This window comes from Aulonocara stuartgranti (assembly GCF_965226115.1).
Source record: "Aulonocara stuartgranti genome assembly, chromosome: 7".
NCBI lineage: Eukaryota > Metazoa > Chordata > Actinopteri > Cichliformes > Cichlidae > Aulonocara > Aulonocara stuartgranti.
The window spans coordinates 48,516,014-48,534,419 of NC_138945.1; the positions used below are offsets into that span (position 1 = coordinate 48,516,014).

General features: G+C 38.7%; 2 protein-coding genes across 21 annotated transcripts in view; one reads left to right on the forward strand and one right to left on the reverse strand.

Annotated features, from left to right (window-relative positions):
- The window catches only part of ap3b2 (adaptor related protein complex 3 subunit beta 2), a 60,122-nt gene extending 56,430 nt beyond the window's left edge, over nt 1–3,692 (forward strand). For 13 of the 19 annotated variants that reach the window (XM_082538538.1, XM_082538539.1, XM_082538543.1 and 10 more), the window contains one exon: nt 572–3,692. In XM_082538538.1, coding sequence (XP_082394664.1) covers nt 572–758 — 187 coding nt within the window. In that variant the 3' untranslated portion in view covers nt 759–3,692. The remainder of the gene's footprint in view (nt 1–571) is intronic. The other 6 variants (XM_082538546.1, XM_082538547.1, XM_082538550.1 and 3 more) reach the window with 1 other exon arrangement.
- Nucleotides 3,693–4,180: 488 nt separating this feature from the next.
- Nucleotides 4,181–18,372, reverse strand: sv2 (synaptic vesicle glycoprotein 2; the record flags this gene model as incomplete). Of its 2 annotated transcripts, XM_082540270.1 has the most annotated exons (13): nt 4,181–5,963; nt 6,133–6,292; nt 7,147–7,242; nt 7,607–7,734; nt 8,032–8,120; nt 9,509–9,607; nt 10,283–10,363; nt 10,456–10,619; nt 11,555–11,676; nt 12,481–12,643; nt 13,160–13,321; nt 13,541–13,624; nt 18,269–18,372. In XM_082540270.1, the coding sequence occupies 13 exons, from the start codon at nt 18,360–18,362 to the stop codon at nt 5,780–5,782; spliced, it is 1,626 nt and encodes a 541-aa protein (XP_082396396.1). In that variant the 3' UTR covers nt 4,181–5,779. The 2 variants fall into 2 exon arrangements, with proteins under 2 accessions (XP_082396396.1, XP_082396397.1); XM_082540271.1 differs by lacking the exons at nt 13,160–13,321; nt 13,541–13,624 and having other exon boundaries at nt 18,269–18,362.
- Between the last annotated feature and the right edge of the window lie 34 nt (nt 18,373–18,406).

Sequence of the window (18,406 nt, forward strand, 5' to 3'; positions counted from 1 at the left end):
GTTGTTAGTTTAAGTTCAGTCCGGTTTTATTTATATACCATCAAATTATAACAACAGTTGCATCAAGGTGCTTTATATTGTAAGGTAAAGATCTACAATAATAGAAGGAAACACTAGAAAAAAGTTGCTTCCTGTGTGGACGTTAAACATGATGACAGACACCAGGAAACGCAGAAAGCAGAAGAAAGTAACAAAACCAACAAATCTAACACAGACACAAAACACAAGAAATACATGACAAAAGCCTGTGACTGTGACATTCAGGAACCACTACATCATCTGTACAAACCTGATACAGCATCAGCTGTTCAAGCTTTTAGGGGGGGAAAGGGTTACACATATATTCACAATCAGCTGACTTGAAGTAGGATCTGATGCAGTTCTGAGAATGTTGATCAGAGTATTCTAGAAAATTTCTAGAAAAGAAAACCAAAAACATTTTTTTGCACTAATTTTGCACTCGTTGTGTTTCACAGATGATATTTTTGTCTCACTGACTCACGCGATGTGTATCCCTTCTTTGTTCTGTGGCTTCATCTTTACTTCTTGATCTTTGCTGCCTTGACCTCAGTCCTCCTGTTCCTCCTCCTGATTATCCTGTCCACAGGTTTGCAGGCAGGACGGTGACCAGTGGCAGCTTGGTGCTGGTCACCGTGGCAACCAAAGAGGAAGGAGCCGCCCAGCTGACGGTCAACTGTGAGAAAATGGTGATCGGCACGATGCTGGTGAAAGACATCCTCCAGGCTCTAACGCAGTGACGCGAACCAGCTCTCCAGCTTTGAACTCCGCCTCCACCTGTACTTCAGCCATCCCTCACATATCATCTAAGACTTGTCAGTGTAGCATCTCCTGCGAGCCGTGTCAGTGAGGAAGCTTCCACAACATTTGTTTTGTTAGAAGAGCCCCAAACCTTTAGAAATGACTCCCAGAGACAGTGAATGCCACACCTGGACCTGACAATTAAAACTGAACCTGAATGTTTTTACTTGACTTTCCAAAAATACTAATTTCCGAACGTTTTGGGTTTTTTTTTCTTTCCTTGAGGAGCTAATTGGACTTACTGGACTCACATTTACTTAATCTAAACCTTCTTTTCTTTAGTATAAAGTTAATGTCAGAATTTGTTTCCTGGATAAACATTAATCGAGGCTGCAGGTTTATTCTTGACTTTGAGAAAAAACAGTGGCTCTGAAACGTTCAGCCACAGCCTGTGATCTTCCTCAGTGGAGGCAGTTGCTCAGTTGTCATCGACAAAGACTGAATAAACTGCATTTTTCATCATTTGTGAAATCAAAATCAGCTACAGCGACGACTAAGTCATCCGTGATATTCAAATCCAATTTGTGATGCTAGATTTTTCTGTGCTCTCACCTGGTACATAATAAAATCTGAAGTAGGACACATCTTCAAAAAAAATCCAGAGGAATCTTCAATCAGTAGTAGTAACTGGACTCATCCGCCTTCTGTTAATGCTGTAGTCAGGCTTTACAAAGATTAGGTGAGCAAAAAATAAACAAAAACATGTGCAGTAAGATGTTCACTAGGTTCAGGCTATTAACACTGTGCAGTAAGAATATGTGACTCTTGGCGATCAGGACACTTTATTTTCCCAATAAAGTGGTCCTACACCATAAACGTCGCTCACTCACGAGCTCCCTTGATTTTTTTTCTTTTAAATCTCAGGCTAGATTTAATCCATGTGTAGGAAACTGAAATAATCCCATCTACATTGCGACTGCTGGTTTTATATACTTTTTGCTTTTATTCCAACTTTATGTATATCAAGTAATGACTAAACCATCTCTATGACAAATGAGCAACATCATACGCTGGGGAAGGACTGGACCTCCACAGGTTTTCGTCGGAACTAAAGGAGGTCTTTCTATGGTGTTAACATGAAGATGAGACAACTTTCAGTTCAGTTCATTTTATTTATATAGCTACAATTCACAACAAAAGATAAAAATCTTACAACAATATAGAGTAAATCCCAACAATCAGATGCCCCCTGTGAGCAAGAAAAACTCCCTTTTCCTCTGGATGGGCATCCATCTGCTGCAACTGGTTTGAGGGGCTATCAAACTGCTTTAAGATGGAGAGATACTCTGAGATAGACGGAGTGGGTAAAAGACTATCATATTCCCTCAAATCGGGTGGCACTGTCACAGTTATTTGAAATCATTACAAGATACAAGAAGATTGCTGATCTAAGACGGCTACCATTCAACCTCAACTATGTGATTTTGGTATAATATTAATGAACAATTCCCCAGAGTTTTATCTCATAATTTGGTGATTTTTAGCATGTGGTTAGCTGTCAAAGTGCACATGTTCATCACAGTAAGTGGGGCATTGATAAAAGCTGAAATGTATACATGCTGTTTTATTGCAACATGCAATGCAGTACTACTGTAAGGTGTGGTGTGTGTCTGTGTGTGAGTGAGTATCAGCCTAACAATAAGAAGTAGCGCTTTTGATTAAAAACTGTAACACTTGACTTGACATCATCATGAAGCACATTAAAATCACCAAAATCCTCATGCTGATTATACAGAAATGTTTTTTTGGTTGCTTTTCTCTGATTGCTGTGAATTAAACCCAGCGTTTAACCCCAACGCCAACAAAAATACTTAACGAATATCAGCAAATTATTTTCCTAATGATCATTTGGATAAATGATTTATCTGCTGGTGATATTCTCGTATAAGTGAATCGGGACTGTAAAAAATAGGATTTTTGCCCACTAAATTCTCAACTGAGTCTTGTAGACAAGCATTTACTGTAAGTCATTCTACATTTAATGAGGTGGTAGTTGTGTCTTCAGTTTGTTTATGTGCATAAAGGAAGTAATATATTGACCATAGAGCTGTAGCATATTTTTCTAATTAACTTCCGAGAAGGCAAAGCTAGCAGTTCTCGTGTTTTGTGTCAAGCTAATGGGTTGCTATCTGTAGCTATAGAGTTAGCTTTCCCAAATGAGACTTAACTGATTTTTGGCAATACAGCAAAGATAAATATTTGTCAAAAATATCAATGCATTCATTTAGATTTCTATTTTCAGAAAACTCAGCCTATATTTACTAGTAAATAACACAATGAAGCTTTGAAGTGAAATATTCACAAAAACAAAACTCAACCCATTCAGCTTTCCATAAAGTTGATTTAGTAAAGAAACATTTAGATTATGTTTGAGTATGTGCTGAAGATAATGTGCGTGATTTTCAAGTTAAGTGTTGCTTTTCATCTCAGTGGTCAGGCTGGTTTCGTGGCTAATTACATTTGATGCCCCTTTTTTCCTTTTAATATCCTCATCTGTGCTGCAGACGCATGTTTCTTAATTCTAGCAGTATCTGTGCACTTCTTTTACTGTTGGAAACTGTAACTGTAATCTTCCAAAGCTACAGGAGTAGTGAAAGGACTTTATTTTGGCCTTTAACGTACTCCTCGCATTGTCTGTTATTTGCCCGTTCGCTCCAGCAGCCATGATGATGAAAGTAAACAATAAGAAAGTCTACTTTCAAAAGTAAAAATACAGAAAAGAGTGAACTCTATTCTCCAAATCATACGTAGGGCCATATGTTTCATCTGCTTTCAAAATATCCAAAGTACAGTTCCTCATACCCGTGTGTGGTTGTGAAATGTGGTCCTGAGGTATTACAAGTATAGTTATACAAATAAAAGTACAGATATGGTGTTGCGTGTGTCTACTTTTTTATGGTCTTTACTCAAATCGACCACAGACAACTGCCTTAACTGAAGGAAGCAAGACTGGCATTTTGAATAAGGAAGAGTAAAACAGAAGTTGTAAAAAGCCTGCTGTATTTGCTGAAATCGAACTCGTCCATCTGTTCGGCATCTTTGTAGTGACATTTAAAACCCTGGAGCACAATTTCTTAATTACTAAATTTCAGCGCGAAAGTTAAAAGTAACAAAAAGCTGGTAAACAAAGTGGTATTAAAGAGAAACAGCTGGATGAACATTTTGCAAATAATGAGGTTAGCTAGCAACACATTAGTAGCATGACTGCTTCTCTTTTCCTAAGACCTTAAAAACTTTCCTTCACACCTTTCCTTGACCTCATGAAGTTGTTCATCGACGTCATGGTAAAGAGACGTAGGAAGGATGTGGGAAGTCTTTCTTGTTTTTTATTTCATACAACAAAACAGCAAAAACACACATGTGAGATGAAGAAAAAGCTGCATTTATTTAAAAACCTGATTAAGGCATTACAAAATAATTGTAAATCTGCTTTAAATTTTTACAAAATCCCTGATAGGATCATCGATGTAGTCTCTCAGGAAGATATTAAGGTAGTCTGTAAATGATTTGGTCCTTTCCCATCACTGCACTCTGAAATCTTTGGTTTTCCACTCAAACTGAACTAAACTTGCCCGATCCAGTTTGTGCAGGAAAATATCAGACTGAACCTACTAAAATCTATTCTGTGCATAAGTATAGACGTTTTGGAACCCATTTGCTATGATACTTTGGCTGATTACACCACCTATGCAGGTCATGAACCTCCAAAAACATCATACAAGGCCATTTATTCAGACATATATTTGAAGGCAACTTATTAAAACACTTTTTTTTCTAGCTGCATGGTTTTATTCTTAGATTGCACTAATACAGCTTAGCATGACTCACAGTTAAAAATGATAAAAAAATAAAAAAACTAATAGCACTTATCTTACACTTGGCCTTGTTTTTTCACAATTCAAAAGAGACATGACAAAAAACTGCAGCTGCTTTAAGTCAGCCTTCTCGGATTGGCTGAGCCTCACATCCAGAAGATTTGAATGCAGCCTGAGTGAGGGTTTGTGTGCTCAAAGCCAGAGCCATGTCCCTGAGTAGGTCCTATTAGGGACAAGGCATAAGACTAAATTTGAGCATCCTCCACTGTGACATAATATACATTCACTGGCCCCATTATTGAGTACACTTGGTTAACTGCTATTAAGGCAAATATCTAATCAGCCAATCACATGACACCACCTGGGTGCATTTCGGCGTGTAGACACGGTCAAGACGACCTACTTAAGTTCAAACTGAGCATTTGGACAGACAGCTGTTTTAATTGAGTTTCCTGTCGGATAAGACATCAAAATTAGAAAACAGAAGTGTTGGCTGGCCTGATGAGTCTCAATATCTGCTGCAACATCTGGCTGGTAGGGTCAGAATTTCGTGTAAACGACATGAAAGCATGGATCCATCCTGCCTTGTATCAACAGTTTGGGATGGTGGTGATGGTGTAAACATGTGAGGGATATTTTCTTGGCACACTTTGGGCCCCTTAGTACCATCATTTATATGACAGAGCCTACCTGAGTATTGTTGCTGTCCACGTTCAGCCCTTTATGAGAACAGTGTACTCACTATACAAAACTAGTTTCTTAAACATGACAGGAAAGCAAAAACACAAGACCTACAGTCGATCCATCACTCTTCAGTAAACCAGATAATAAGGCCCCATTTTCTCACTTTGAATATAGGGTTTTGTCATTTACATAAACTTTTTACAGGTGTCCAGGATTTTAATAACACACTGGCACTTCTTTCTCAGCTTTCCAACGCAGTAATTCTTGGAAGGCAGAGAGAGCCAACTGTTGTTTAACAATTTGTTTTAGCAGTGGAATTTTTAAATTAGGCACCATAGAAAAAGATGACAGAAGGCACAGGATTCAACCAGGAAATACAGAGATTACAGAGCTTCAAGTCGTTCTACCCATCTGTGAGGATGTTAAGAGGAAGCTGAATCCATTTAAAACAACGCGAGTGTTCATGTGAGCTCTGTCTGCCTGGTTTGTGGAAGTAGAAGACCCACCAGTCCTCCAGTGAGCAGCAGGGCTGACACCAGCAGGATGGGGACAGCACAGTTTGCATCCACCAACCTTCCAAAGACCAAGTTACCCATGATCGCTGCCACTCGGCCCACGCCTGTGAAGAAACCAAGAGCAGAGGACCTGAGAGAAAAATGGAAAGAAAAGAGATTCAGTATATGTGCATGTGACCTCTCTGAGTTAGAATAAAACACCTCGATGGATGAGTGAATCAATTAAAAAAAAATACAAAAAAAGAAATCTTAGTTTGATTTACATTTCTATACATGGCTGAATCTGAGTTTCGAGTTACCGTAGCTTTGTCGGGTAGAGCTCAGTTCCTACGACATCCAGCGCATTCCAGGCGATCACGGACACCCCGCTGAAGATGCAGGACAGGATCAGACTCTGAGCTTTGGTCTGAACCACATAGATGAAGAAGACACTCAGACTGGACAACAACAGGCTGCCGGCTGGAGAAAGTAACAAAGATGAAGAAATGTATGATTTTTTTGTTAAACACTGACTTAAAGGTGGGTGTTCTGTAGCAGCTCGGTTTTCTGATTTTCTACATTTGTTTGTAGTGTGAGAGCTTCTTTAATCGTGACTCAAAGCTTTTGAAGATGAAGATGGAGCGTTTGCTTAACTATGAATGGGTTGTGTTAAAGACAGTGATATGCAGTGACGAACTCTAAAAGGACAAATTTTATGCTATCAAGGGTCAACTCACTGACAAATTCAGAGAATCAATTATTTACAAGAAACAAGCCGGAAAAATAAAGCTGAATGTCCACTGGAGGTTGGCTCCAAACGCGAGTCAATTCTCTCTGACTTCTATGTTACAACGTTACAGCAGAACAGACTGTTACGAAAATAGAATTTCCTATAAACGTTTTTTTATTCTATTAAGCATGATTATGGGTGTTTTAATGGCAGCTTAATTCATGGACTGGACCTCTCAGTTGTTTCTGGAGTATCTTTAATCCATTCATCTAAAAATAAAATTAAAAAAATACATGTGTTGCTCTATTTTGCCTTAGATATATGATTGGCATTAAATTTGCAAAAACTTAAATAACATCTAGCAAGATGTCAATTATTTTAGCTGTGTAGCTCCATTCACTCCATGGACTGTTTCTTGAGCACCACTTGCTGTGGCCACAATTTCTGTGGGTTACTGTGAAGTGGAATGGCTCTCCTGGATTGGCTCTGCTATGATCTTTAATTTTTTTTTTTTTATACACAACCTATGATTATATGCAACATGTATGGGAGAGTGTTAAGAAATGAAAACATATTGATTTGTGAAAGAAAAAAAAAAACTCACAAAGCAGAGCCTTTCCTCCGGTGCTGTCCATCACAAGAATAGTGAAGATGTTACCCGGCAGGTTTGCCGCGGCTGTGATGAAGCCATCCGTATATACTGTGAGGTAACAGACAAATACAGGAAGACGAGTGTGGACAGGAGAAAGGCATGTGGCGAGATATGGATGGACCAGAAAAAACAAATAAAACACAACACATTAATAGTTATTTCCTGAAATTTCCTGAGTGAGTCCAGTGTCAGCTGGTGCTTTAAGCTTGTTAGGAAGTCACATTAAAGCAGGTTAAAGAGTAAAGCAGAAGTGTCCTGCACTTGTTGCAAGTTTCAAATATTTGCTTTTCTCTTCCTTTCCAAGTATTGTAAAAACTGACTCCTGTCAATGTTAAAGCTGATTTCTTGGCCTCCGTGAGCAGCGATGCCTAGATGAAAACACTAATATGAGCATGAATCCTCTGAAACACACCTGCTGTCTTGACCGTGTTACAGGTTTCATTGGCCGCTACAGACGGGCGGGACACATTTGCGCAGGGCGAGCCGCCGTCTTCGGTTCTCTCAAACAGCTCAGGAAACCACATCCACAGCCCGTAGTAACTACACACACACACACACACACACACACACACACACACAAAAGATTTTAACTTTTGATTTAGAATAAAGGGTGAAGTGTGAAAGTTTTAAAATGTAAAAAAAGAAGAAATAAGAAAACCACAGTAGAACGTGCAAATATGAGTTTGCCATTTAATTGTTCCCTATCACTTGATGCATATCAAATGGTTATCTCACATTAGTAGTATTATTTTTATAAGTCTGATACAATCCCCCAGCAGCTGAACAGTGTGAACAGAGCTGAAGCAAAGCCTGAATGTATAGGTGCCCATTTCTTACCCAAAAGATATTGAGTAGAAAATGATGAGAAGAGGGATACTCCTGGATCTGAAAGGGCTCTGAAATATCTTTTTAATGGGAGCCAAAGCCTGCAAGTTAACAAGAAAATTATTCATAAGTAAACCAACAAAAAACAAAGGAAATGCCTAAACTGCTCATGCACTGTCAGTGTTTTCACATTTACTCAATAGCTTAACAAACAAAAGCTCTTTTCCTTTTTGTTATATATACAGTTTGGTCCACGTGGATACTATTAACCAAATAATCACAACTTGACTGAAGTCAAGATTTCAACCTTAATTCAAGGGGTTCACAGAAGTGTTATATTAACTGTTTAGGAATTAAGCCATTTTTATACAAAGTCCCTCGTTTTCAGATGCATAAAGCAATTGAACAATTTACTGCTGTGCAGTTTTATTGCCAGATAAGGCTTGTTCCCTCATTTTTCCGTGACTAATTGAGCAGATAAACCATCCGCTAACTGTTCAAGGTAACGCTCAATGTCAATTCCAAAGAGAGGTCTTTGAAAGTGAAGGCAGGGATCACTGGACTAAAAAAAAGACAAAAAAAGACAAAGCAAAATAAACCTATTGAAAAGATGGCACAAATTTACGAGTGGCCAAATGAACAATCTGGTGCATTGTTAATTCACTGAACAAAAGGCCGGGAAAAATGACAGAAAACAAATCAAGTGAAGGACGACACAACAGCTAACCAAGTCAAGAACACTCTCAAGAAGTTAGGCATAATTTTCATATGTACAAAAAAGGATGCCGTCATTAACATAAACACAGAGGGTGTACAACAAGGTGCAAAGCACAGGTTACGCTCAAGAACTCAAGGCCATAAATGGGATATTCTTCAGTGGCCAGGTCAGCCACCTGATGTTAGCCTAGAACTGCATAATTTACAGTTACTGAAGACAAAAGTGAAGGCACAAATACCAACAAACAAGCAGCAACAGCAATCACTGACTATAAAGTATTTTCATTAAAATATTAGAAACACCCCCCATGTTACTTTCATCCCACTGAAATTCCCAGATGTATATAAAAATGTGTTTTTAATTCCTAAAGTTAATGGAATATTTTTGTTAAACCCTTGAATTAAAAATGCTTCACTTAAATCACATCTTGGTGTACAGAGGCCAAATGATTAAAAAAATGCACTTTCCAAAGCCCAGAGCTGTGTTCATAAAACATTTTGGATACCTGAAATGATTTGTCAAATTAATTTACAACTATTTCTGGTAATTTTTCAAATCAAAACACAAAACAATCGTCACACGGGAGGATTGTTTTGTGTTTTGCTACTTTTCTCTCCTTTTTAAAATCTTTCAGGATCGAGTATCTTATACTCATATTTTACCATTTTCAGCCATTCTTTTTTAAAATAAACAAAACCCTAAATCTTGAAACCAGTACTACCAGACATTCTAAAAATCAGTTAAACTATTAATAATAACAAATTACATCACCTTTTTCAAAATATTTGCAAGACGTTCTTTACTTGAACCCAAGCTTCTGCTCTTGTCTTTGTCACCTTTTTGGGTAGAACTTGTACGCAAACCAAATTCCTACAAAAGGGTTCAGAGGACAGTTGTTACACTTACAGTACTTTTATACAATTGCATGAAGGAAGGAAATGTTGACTGATGACTGATGTTTCGTAAAGGCAAGCAAGGCAAGCAGTGCTTGCCCAGTGAGATCTAAAAATACACATTAAAGTACATTATAGTACTTGCTATTGTCAGCTAATTCTAAACATTTTTTAAACATAACTATAGAAGCGCTAACATTTCACAATTTTCAGCCAGGAAGGAGTTCAGACAGGTGAAGATGTCTATGCAGATTGCAGCAATATGTACAAGGATGTCAGCATATACAAAAGGATAGTCATGCAGCACAAAATCATGTTGTAATCTGGTCCAAGTTTTCTTGTTGTTGTGTTGAACACTGGAGAAATGTTTGTTCTCTTTGTTTGGAGGTGGAAAGGGCGTGGCCATTGTTTCTGCTCACCTTCCTGTAAAAGTCACTGCTTGCTACTGATTCAACAAAACTGTAGAATACCACATGTGGAATATAAACACACACGGTAGCTTTCACTTCTCTTTGATTTCACCTTATCTTTGTCAGTTGCATCACTTTGGCTTTGCTTTTTGTCGACTTAAGTTGGTTTTATTTTTGTTTAAAAAAAATTATTAGATATGTGCAGCAAAAATTAAACATATAGTAGTATACTTATTTCATACCGGAAGAGCCTTTTCTTTTCCTTTCATGTTCAGCTTAAACATCAATCTGAAAACCTGGATTGCTTCTTTCTCACGGTTAGCCTGGAAAAGACAGAACACAAAAAATCATCCTAAAGACAACTCAGAAGTAAAAGCATCCAAGCAACACAAACATTATTTTGGTCTTTCAATACCTCCATGAGGAACTTGGGGCTTTCAGGCATGAACAGCTTGAAAATGAGTGCCGACGAGATGCTGGGAACGGAGCACAGCACCACAAACACCCGCCAGCTCTTGAAGTCCAGTGTTCCCAGAAAAAATTTTACCCAGGTTCTGGGGATCACCAGCCAGGCCAAACCTGCAGACAAAGGCAAACACAGATGGTCAATATTTCACAAAAAACAAACAAACTACAGTTTATTTTAAGAGAAGTTGAGTTTAACACCTTGTGCAAGTCTGTGCAAAATTTTAAACACCAAAACCAAAAACCCGGTAACACACACCACTGAGTATGTGCTATTTTTTTCTGAAATCCTCAAGAAGCAACATCAGGAACTTAAAAGAAAATCAAGCTGACAAAGAAATACCAAAAAAAACTGCAGTTAAGTTGAGTCTAGCTTAACTCCCATGTTAAAATTTCAAACTTTATAGAATTTAAAATCTTCTAAGCCTGCAGTTTCTGCCTTCAAAACAGTGGTCTCAAAAGTGAATTTTATTATAACTCATTCACCTGTAAACTGCAGTTAGGGGTGTGGTCACTTTGAATTCAATTCAATTCGCACCAACTACTACAGACCCACTATGAGGAAGCACTTGGCGACAGTAGGGAGGAAAAGCTTCCTTTTAACAGGAAGGAACACTGATAAGTGCCACGACACAGGAAGCTGTTGTCACTGTCTAAGCCTCACTTTTTGAGTTACTGAACTGAACTCCTGGATTGTATTTGTGCTCTTGGAGCCTTTTGGTGCATTTAAATTGAATTCTTGTTTAGTGGTACAGCCTGTTCAAGACGTTTGTACTTCAGTTTTGGTGAGTGAAACTTGAGTATTTTCTGGTCTTTTACATAGCAATGTTTAGCACTACCCAGTCTCTTTGGACTTGCATATTGCAACATATGCAACATGGTAACTAAGCTTGCTAGCATTAGGTAATACCTTACACTCCACCGTTCATTCAAATATAATAGCATCTCGCTAAAACCCACATGGAGGGGATTAAAATGCTAAAATGTTAAAATGGGGCATAACCACAGTTATATAAATTTTTTATATGGAGAATACTCCTTGCTCCCACCTGCAGCCAGGATGTTTCCTGCCATCCAAAAGGTGGCCAGACAACTGATCATCGCACCTCTCCTCAGCCGGGGCATAAACTCTGAGAAGTAGGAGAAAATGACAGGAAGTGACCCGCCGACCCTGCAGAGGAGAACAGCATGGTGTTTATTCTTTAGCTGTTTTAGTTGTTTAACAAAGACAATTTAGATGGTTTTTAAATACAGCGTGGAGGGATGCTGCATGTCTTGTGCTATATTTGGGTATTTCAAAAATGATGACACTGAATAAAATCAAACCAGTCAATTACTAATCTGACTGAACTTTGTGCCCCAATAGGGGCATTTTTGTCCTCTAATGACACCAGAGGTACATTTAAAACAACTAAAAGAAGGATGCAGCTTCCCAATGTGGAACTGCCCTAAACTTGAATGTTTTTTTAATAGCCAACAGAAGGCAACTCTTCTGGTTGTAGTATATATGAAAACTGCCCTCTGTCATTAAGATTTTTTTTCCCAAAATGCCCTCCACAAAATAAATATTAGGCATTGTAGCAATACAAGTCACATCGTAACTTTTAACATCACCGCCTGATGTCAAAACCACACCACCTATGTCTCCTATAGATTCTAAAATTATCACTTAAATTCATGAATTACCACCATTATAAAACCATTTTACAACAAATATTCATACTTTGCACAAATCAGTGACATATAATATTCTAAAATAGCAACATTACAATATATACAAATCACATATGAAAACAAATCTACTCAAAAGTGGATATGAGTACAAGTTCATAATTCAGTCCTTCAAGTGACAATGTCTGCAAAGTGAAGTATAACTGGTATTATTCACTAATATTGTGGCCCTGGGAACAGTTGAATGTGTGTTAGCAAAATGTAAACTTGTACAGAAAAAAAGAATTAAAAATCATGTTTTTACCCAATGCCACTGATGAACCGCATCAACAGGAAGAGCCAGAACCATGGAGCCAAGCTAGCCAGACCCCCAAACAGCCCATTGACTGTCAGAGACATGATCAAAACCCTGCGACGCCCCTTCTGGTCAGCCAAGTAACCCCACATGTAGCCACCCACCATCATTCCTGGAAAACAGGAAAAAAAGATGAACTTGGTATAATCAGTGGGCTCAGTCAGTTGCCCAAAACACTGAGTTACAGTCAGGGAAAAAAGTATTTGGACAATGACAGCTTTGCTCCGTATACAGTGGACTGTAAATCTGACAATCAACATGTGAATTAGGCGCAGATTTTCAGCTTTAATTGAAGGGATTTAATACAATTATTACATTAAAGTGATTTTATTGATAGTTCAACATTTTCAGAGGCTTAATAATATTGATAAAATGGTCGTATATTCAGTTATGGCTCCAGTTTTATAAGAAAGGGTTACAAAATAAGCAGAGAGCAGAGGCTAATAATGTCTTGTGTGTTTGGCTTGTGTAAGGTCTTGTGGTGTTACGTCACATAAATCAATCAACTTAAAAAAAAAAAAAGCTTCTCATTTCCAAGTTCCGCTTCAAACAGTTGACCTATTACCAAAAAAACAGTTGTTTCATTTTCTGTGAAGGGGAGTTTAAGGTGGTTGACTAAATGATTCACCGAGGAAAATGCTTGCTGTCAGCAGGCCCATGTCTGAGGAGCTCAGCTCGAGATCACAGCGTGCCGTTGGCAGCAGAAAAGAAACACAAAGAATCTCCACAGCATCGCTGGCATTGGCCCAACCACAAACCACCAGCAGCAGCCAATGGAACAAACCAAAACCTGAGAGCAAAGTGAATAAACAAAGGGGAGAAGCAATTCATGATTGACTTGTTGCATAGCTTTGAAAATCTTAATTTTATGTCATAACCACAAACACCCAGGTTTTACACCTCTAAAGGTATAAAGTGTATACCTAAAATCTTAAATAAGCTTATTTTTCATATGCTTTTCTCCTCATATTTACGATGACTAAGTGAAAAACAAAAAACATTAGATTACCTGCTCTTTCCACTGCTTCCTCATACGTCAGTTTCTGCGGTACGTGCTCACCAGCTTCCGCTGTTCTGTCAAAAATGACTTCACCTATAAGGCAGCCAAATACACACTGTCAAATTCGGTTCTTTTAAATTCCTTCACCGACAGAGAAAGACCCCGATTCAGTGTGGTCAAAGCTCAAAAAATCATCTTTATTCTACATTTCCGGAAAAGGAGAGCTGCAGACTCTAGCAAGCATCCACAGGTCTAAAGCATCACAAGCCAAATGCGTATATATAGTTCTGCTATACGTCGCACACAGTCACACATAGTTGTGATCAAAACAACTCTGCAGTGCACTCTGCCTAGTTTCACTTTCTGTCCACATCCTGTCAGCCTCTCACCTAGTTTATACTCAAAGTTGTCCCTCTCTTAATTATATTTATTCCGTAACAACACAAACATGTATAAAGTTTTACTTTCATTGTACTAGCATAAATCGAGCCATAAACTTAACTTAATAAGACAAATAGGCTTGCCTGGGCCATGTAACTGGCTGATGAGGCTTTTTGCAGTTAGACCATTTCTTTCATTAAAACATATTAATGAAGTTACGACAGAGTTGTTGTTTCCATCTGTTTTATAATTTGATACATTTCTATGGTTGCAATGAAAATGTAATTAGCAATAACTGGCAAGTAACTAACTGTTATAATAATTATCTGGCTACAAAATATCACAAAATAATGAAAAATCATTAAAAAAAAACCAACAACATCACAATTTAGTCCAAAGTGGGAATGAAAGTTTCATAGTAGGATGACATTTTTTAGAGTGATACCAAAGTATAACCAAATTTCTGTAACGTTTATTATGTGTAGATATTTATGAGTCAATACTAAGATAAGACAGTGCAGTTTAAAAATAGCTTGTTTGCTTGGATCAGCTGGTTGTGTTCTTTGTAAGGAAGTTGGGCAAACAATGGAAAATCAAAATGCGTAACACTGTTGAAGGGTGTTTCTCCTGTCTCTTCGTTACTTTTTTATTTTCACATTAGCTGTTGCAGCTTTGATATATGGTCAAATAGCTAACATTCGCTGATACACTGACGAAGCCAAAAACAATTTTTACAGAATATTACGCAGAAAACGAGGCTCTCAACACTCTCTGCAGCACATGCAGCAAAGTCGCATTTGTGGAAAATAATTAAAGTTAAATGTAACTGGATTATGAAATGTATTGTAGTAATTTTACATTTAAAAAAAATCCCCCATCCTTTTTTTCTGTTGTAAGAATATTAGCAGATACATCAATATGAGCATTTTTTACTTCTTAAAAATCAATACATCAACTGTTAATCATCCATTACTTATCAGGCACAGATTTGTTTACCGCTTTAAATATATGTTGAGGATTAAGAAGTAAAAGTACAGAGTAATCAGATTATCAGAAATGGAAATTCTTTTCAGAGCCATTTCAAAGTAGTAACATCCTAAAAAAATATTTTAACATTTGATCTGAAAGAGGGCTTAAAACTACTTTTTCAGGTTTTACACTGCTACAAAAATATACTGGTCCAACTGTCCAAATTTTCTCTATTACTAGCATATTTACATTTTATACCACGTGAAATGTTCTTGAATTTACTCAGCAAATGAATTTATAGGAGTGTGTTAATACGCACGTGTTATCAAAGAGAAGGTATGATCTGTTTTAAACAAAAATGTAATTTGAATTAATTTCTTTTAAAGAATTTGTTAAACAAATTACGTCACTTTTTAAATTATTCATTTTTGTCATCTTAGTATATTATTTTGTTTAATTCAATTAATTTTGAAACAAACAAACAAACAAATATGTAAAAGGTGGAGAAAGTAGTAAGTAAGTAATTTTTGAAGCTGCAAGTATTTTCAATTTAAATGGACTTTTACAAATAGCATGCTTTCCCAACCTTTCCCGTGGCATCAGAGAGGCTAAGAGACAGTACTCCAGGAAAATATCTCATCACTTCAAAGACAGCAGAGACTCACGGAGCCTGTGGCGGGGCATTCAGACCATCACAGATTACAAGCCCCCACCACAGACCTGTGATAGCACTATCCCCCTGCTGAACGAGCTGAACACTTTCTTTGCTCGCTTTGAAGTCCAAAACAGCACCACTGCACAGAAGACCCCACCCCCTCCTGGTGACCAGGTGATGACTCTGTCCCCGGACAGCGTGAGGAGATCCCTCAGCAGGATCAATGCACGTAAAGCTCCGGGTCCTGACAACATTCCTGGTTGTGTACTGAGAGACTGTGCAGTGGAACTCACTGATGTCTTCACGGACATCTTCAACATATCACTCATCCAGGCTGTCGTCCCCACATGTTTTAAAGCCACCACAATCATTCCGGTTCCAAAAAAGTCATCTCCCTCCTGCTTTAATGACTACCGTCCTGATGCACTTACTCCCATCCTGATGAAGTGCTTCGAACGACTAGTCATGCAACACATCAAGACTGTCCTGCCCCCCTCCCTGGATCCCTTCCAGTTTGCGTATCGGCCAAACCGCCCAACCGATGATGCCATCTCCACTGCACTCCACTCAGCACTCACACACCTGGACAAAAAAGACTCATATGTTCGAATGCTGTTCATAGATTTCAGTTCAGCATTCAACACTATAATCCCCCAACAGCTCACTCAAAAACTGGTCCAGCTGGGGCTCAACACCTCACTGTGCAACTGGCTGTTGGATTTCCTCACCGGAAGACCTCAAGCAGTACGGGTCGGCAGTAATACATCCAGCACCATCATTCTAAACACGGGGGCCCCGCAGGGATGTGTGCTGAGCCCCCTCCTCTTCACTCTGCTGACCCATGACTGCACTCCATCATACAGCTCCAACCTCTTCATCAAGTTTGCGGACGACACAACGGTGGTGGGTCTCATTAGCAACAGGGATGAGACCGACTACAGAAGTGAGGTGAGACGCCTGGCCACGTGGTGTGCTGACAACAATCTCTCTCTGAATGTGGAGAAGACGAAGGAGATTGTTGTGGACTTCAGGAGAATGCACACCCAACATGCTCCTCTGACCATTGACGGAGCGTCTGTGGAGAGAGTGAGCAGCACCAAGTTCTTGGGTGTGCACATCACAGAGGATCTCTCCTGGACGTACAACACCACAGCACTGGCCAAGAAATCACAGCAGCGTCTCTTCTTTCTCCGCAAACTAAGAAGAGCAGGAGCACCAGCCCCCATCATGTACACTTTCTACAGAGGCACCATCGAGAGCATCCTGTCGAGCTGCATCACTGTGTGGTTTGGAGCCTGCAATGCGTCCTGTCATAGAACCCTCCAACGCATAGTGAGAGCAGCAGAGAGGATCATTGGTGTCTCTCTCCCCTCCCTCCAGGACATTTACAGCACCCGTCTCACTAAAAAAGCCCTTTGCATAGCGGCTGATCCCACGCACCCAATGCAAAGCTTCTTCAAGCTGCTGCCGTCGGGGAGGAGACTGCGGAGTCTCCAGGCCAGGACCAGCAGACTGAAGGACAGCTTCATCCATCAGGCTGTCAGGAAGCTTAACTCCCTCCCGATTCTGCCCCCTCTCCCCTCTCTCCTCCATGGTCTCACTGAACTCTGTCACATACACACACACTCTGACTCACTCACTGGCCTGCACCAGTTACCAGTCACTTTGTGGAGCATTGGACTGCCATTACCTCATAAGACTTTGTTGTTACACTATCTCTTACCGTACATTACTAAATCTCCATTTGCACTATTTGCCTATTTGCACTACTCTGCCTGGTTTACACCCAATGTCATTTACCCATTATATTGTATATTGTATAGCTTTCTTGTTATATGTAAAATTGTATTGTATTTATTTAAATTTTTACTTTTTAATTATTTTACCTGCATTTTTTAATCACTCTTATATTTAAATGTTCATTTGCTATTTTATCTAGGGATTGAGAGTAACGTAGTTTCTATTCTCTGTATGTCCTGTACATGTGGCAGAATTGACAATAAAGGTGACTTTGACTTTGACTTTATTATGTATTCTAAAGATTTTTTGTTTTGTTAATATTTTCATAATTTTACATTGGCTGCACCATGTGCCCTGGAACATATACCATACACGTGGTGGTAAGCTAGAGCTGACCTAACCAGCCATAAAGATATATATACATATATATATATACATATGTATGTATGTATGTATGTATGTATAATATAACAAATATTATTTTTTACATCTTTATAGGCCAGGTGACCAGGTGAATTGCAACCCAATATCAGTTTACAGTGTCAGTAAGGGTAAACCGAGTGGAAGCCTTAAAACATCAGAGAAATATTCTTTTGAAAGGCTGATGAAAGAGTGACAGATGGTTTCCTAAAACAAAACAAAAAGAGTAGTAGTAACTACAGGACCCATGAGGGGGACCAATTCAGCTACACAACTTATTATAAAGACTTAAAGCATTAAAAAAAAGTCTAAATAAAAAAAATAGGTGTAAAATATTAGTAAGCTTATACAGCAATAATAACGTTTTTTAAAAAAACAACTATATTAGGTAACTGAATTTGAACGAAATAAGGAGAGATGCCACTTACTTTTGTAAAAAATAAAATAAAATGACAATAATAAATAATTCTGACACATATAATTACTTTGTGTGTGTGTGTTATATTGGGGGGTTATAGGAATGACCTCTTTATGGATCTTCGTATGCAAGTAAACAAACTGTCTGCCTTTACCTTCATCCGAGTCCAGCTCCCTTGCGTCCAGGCGATGTCCCGTGAGAAGCGGCTGGCGTGCCTCCGGATCTCCGGCATGCTTATGACGGGACATCTCCAGAGAAGTCGGGTGTCTCTAATCTGGGCACTTAAGATCTG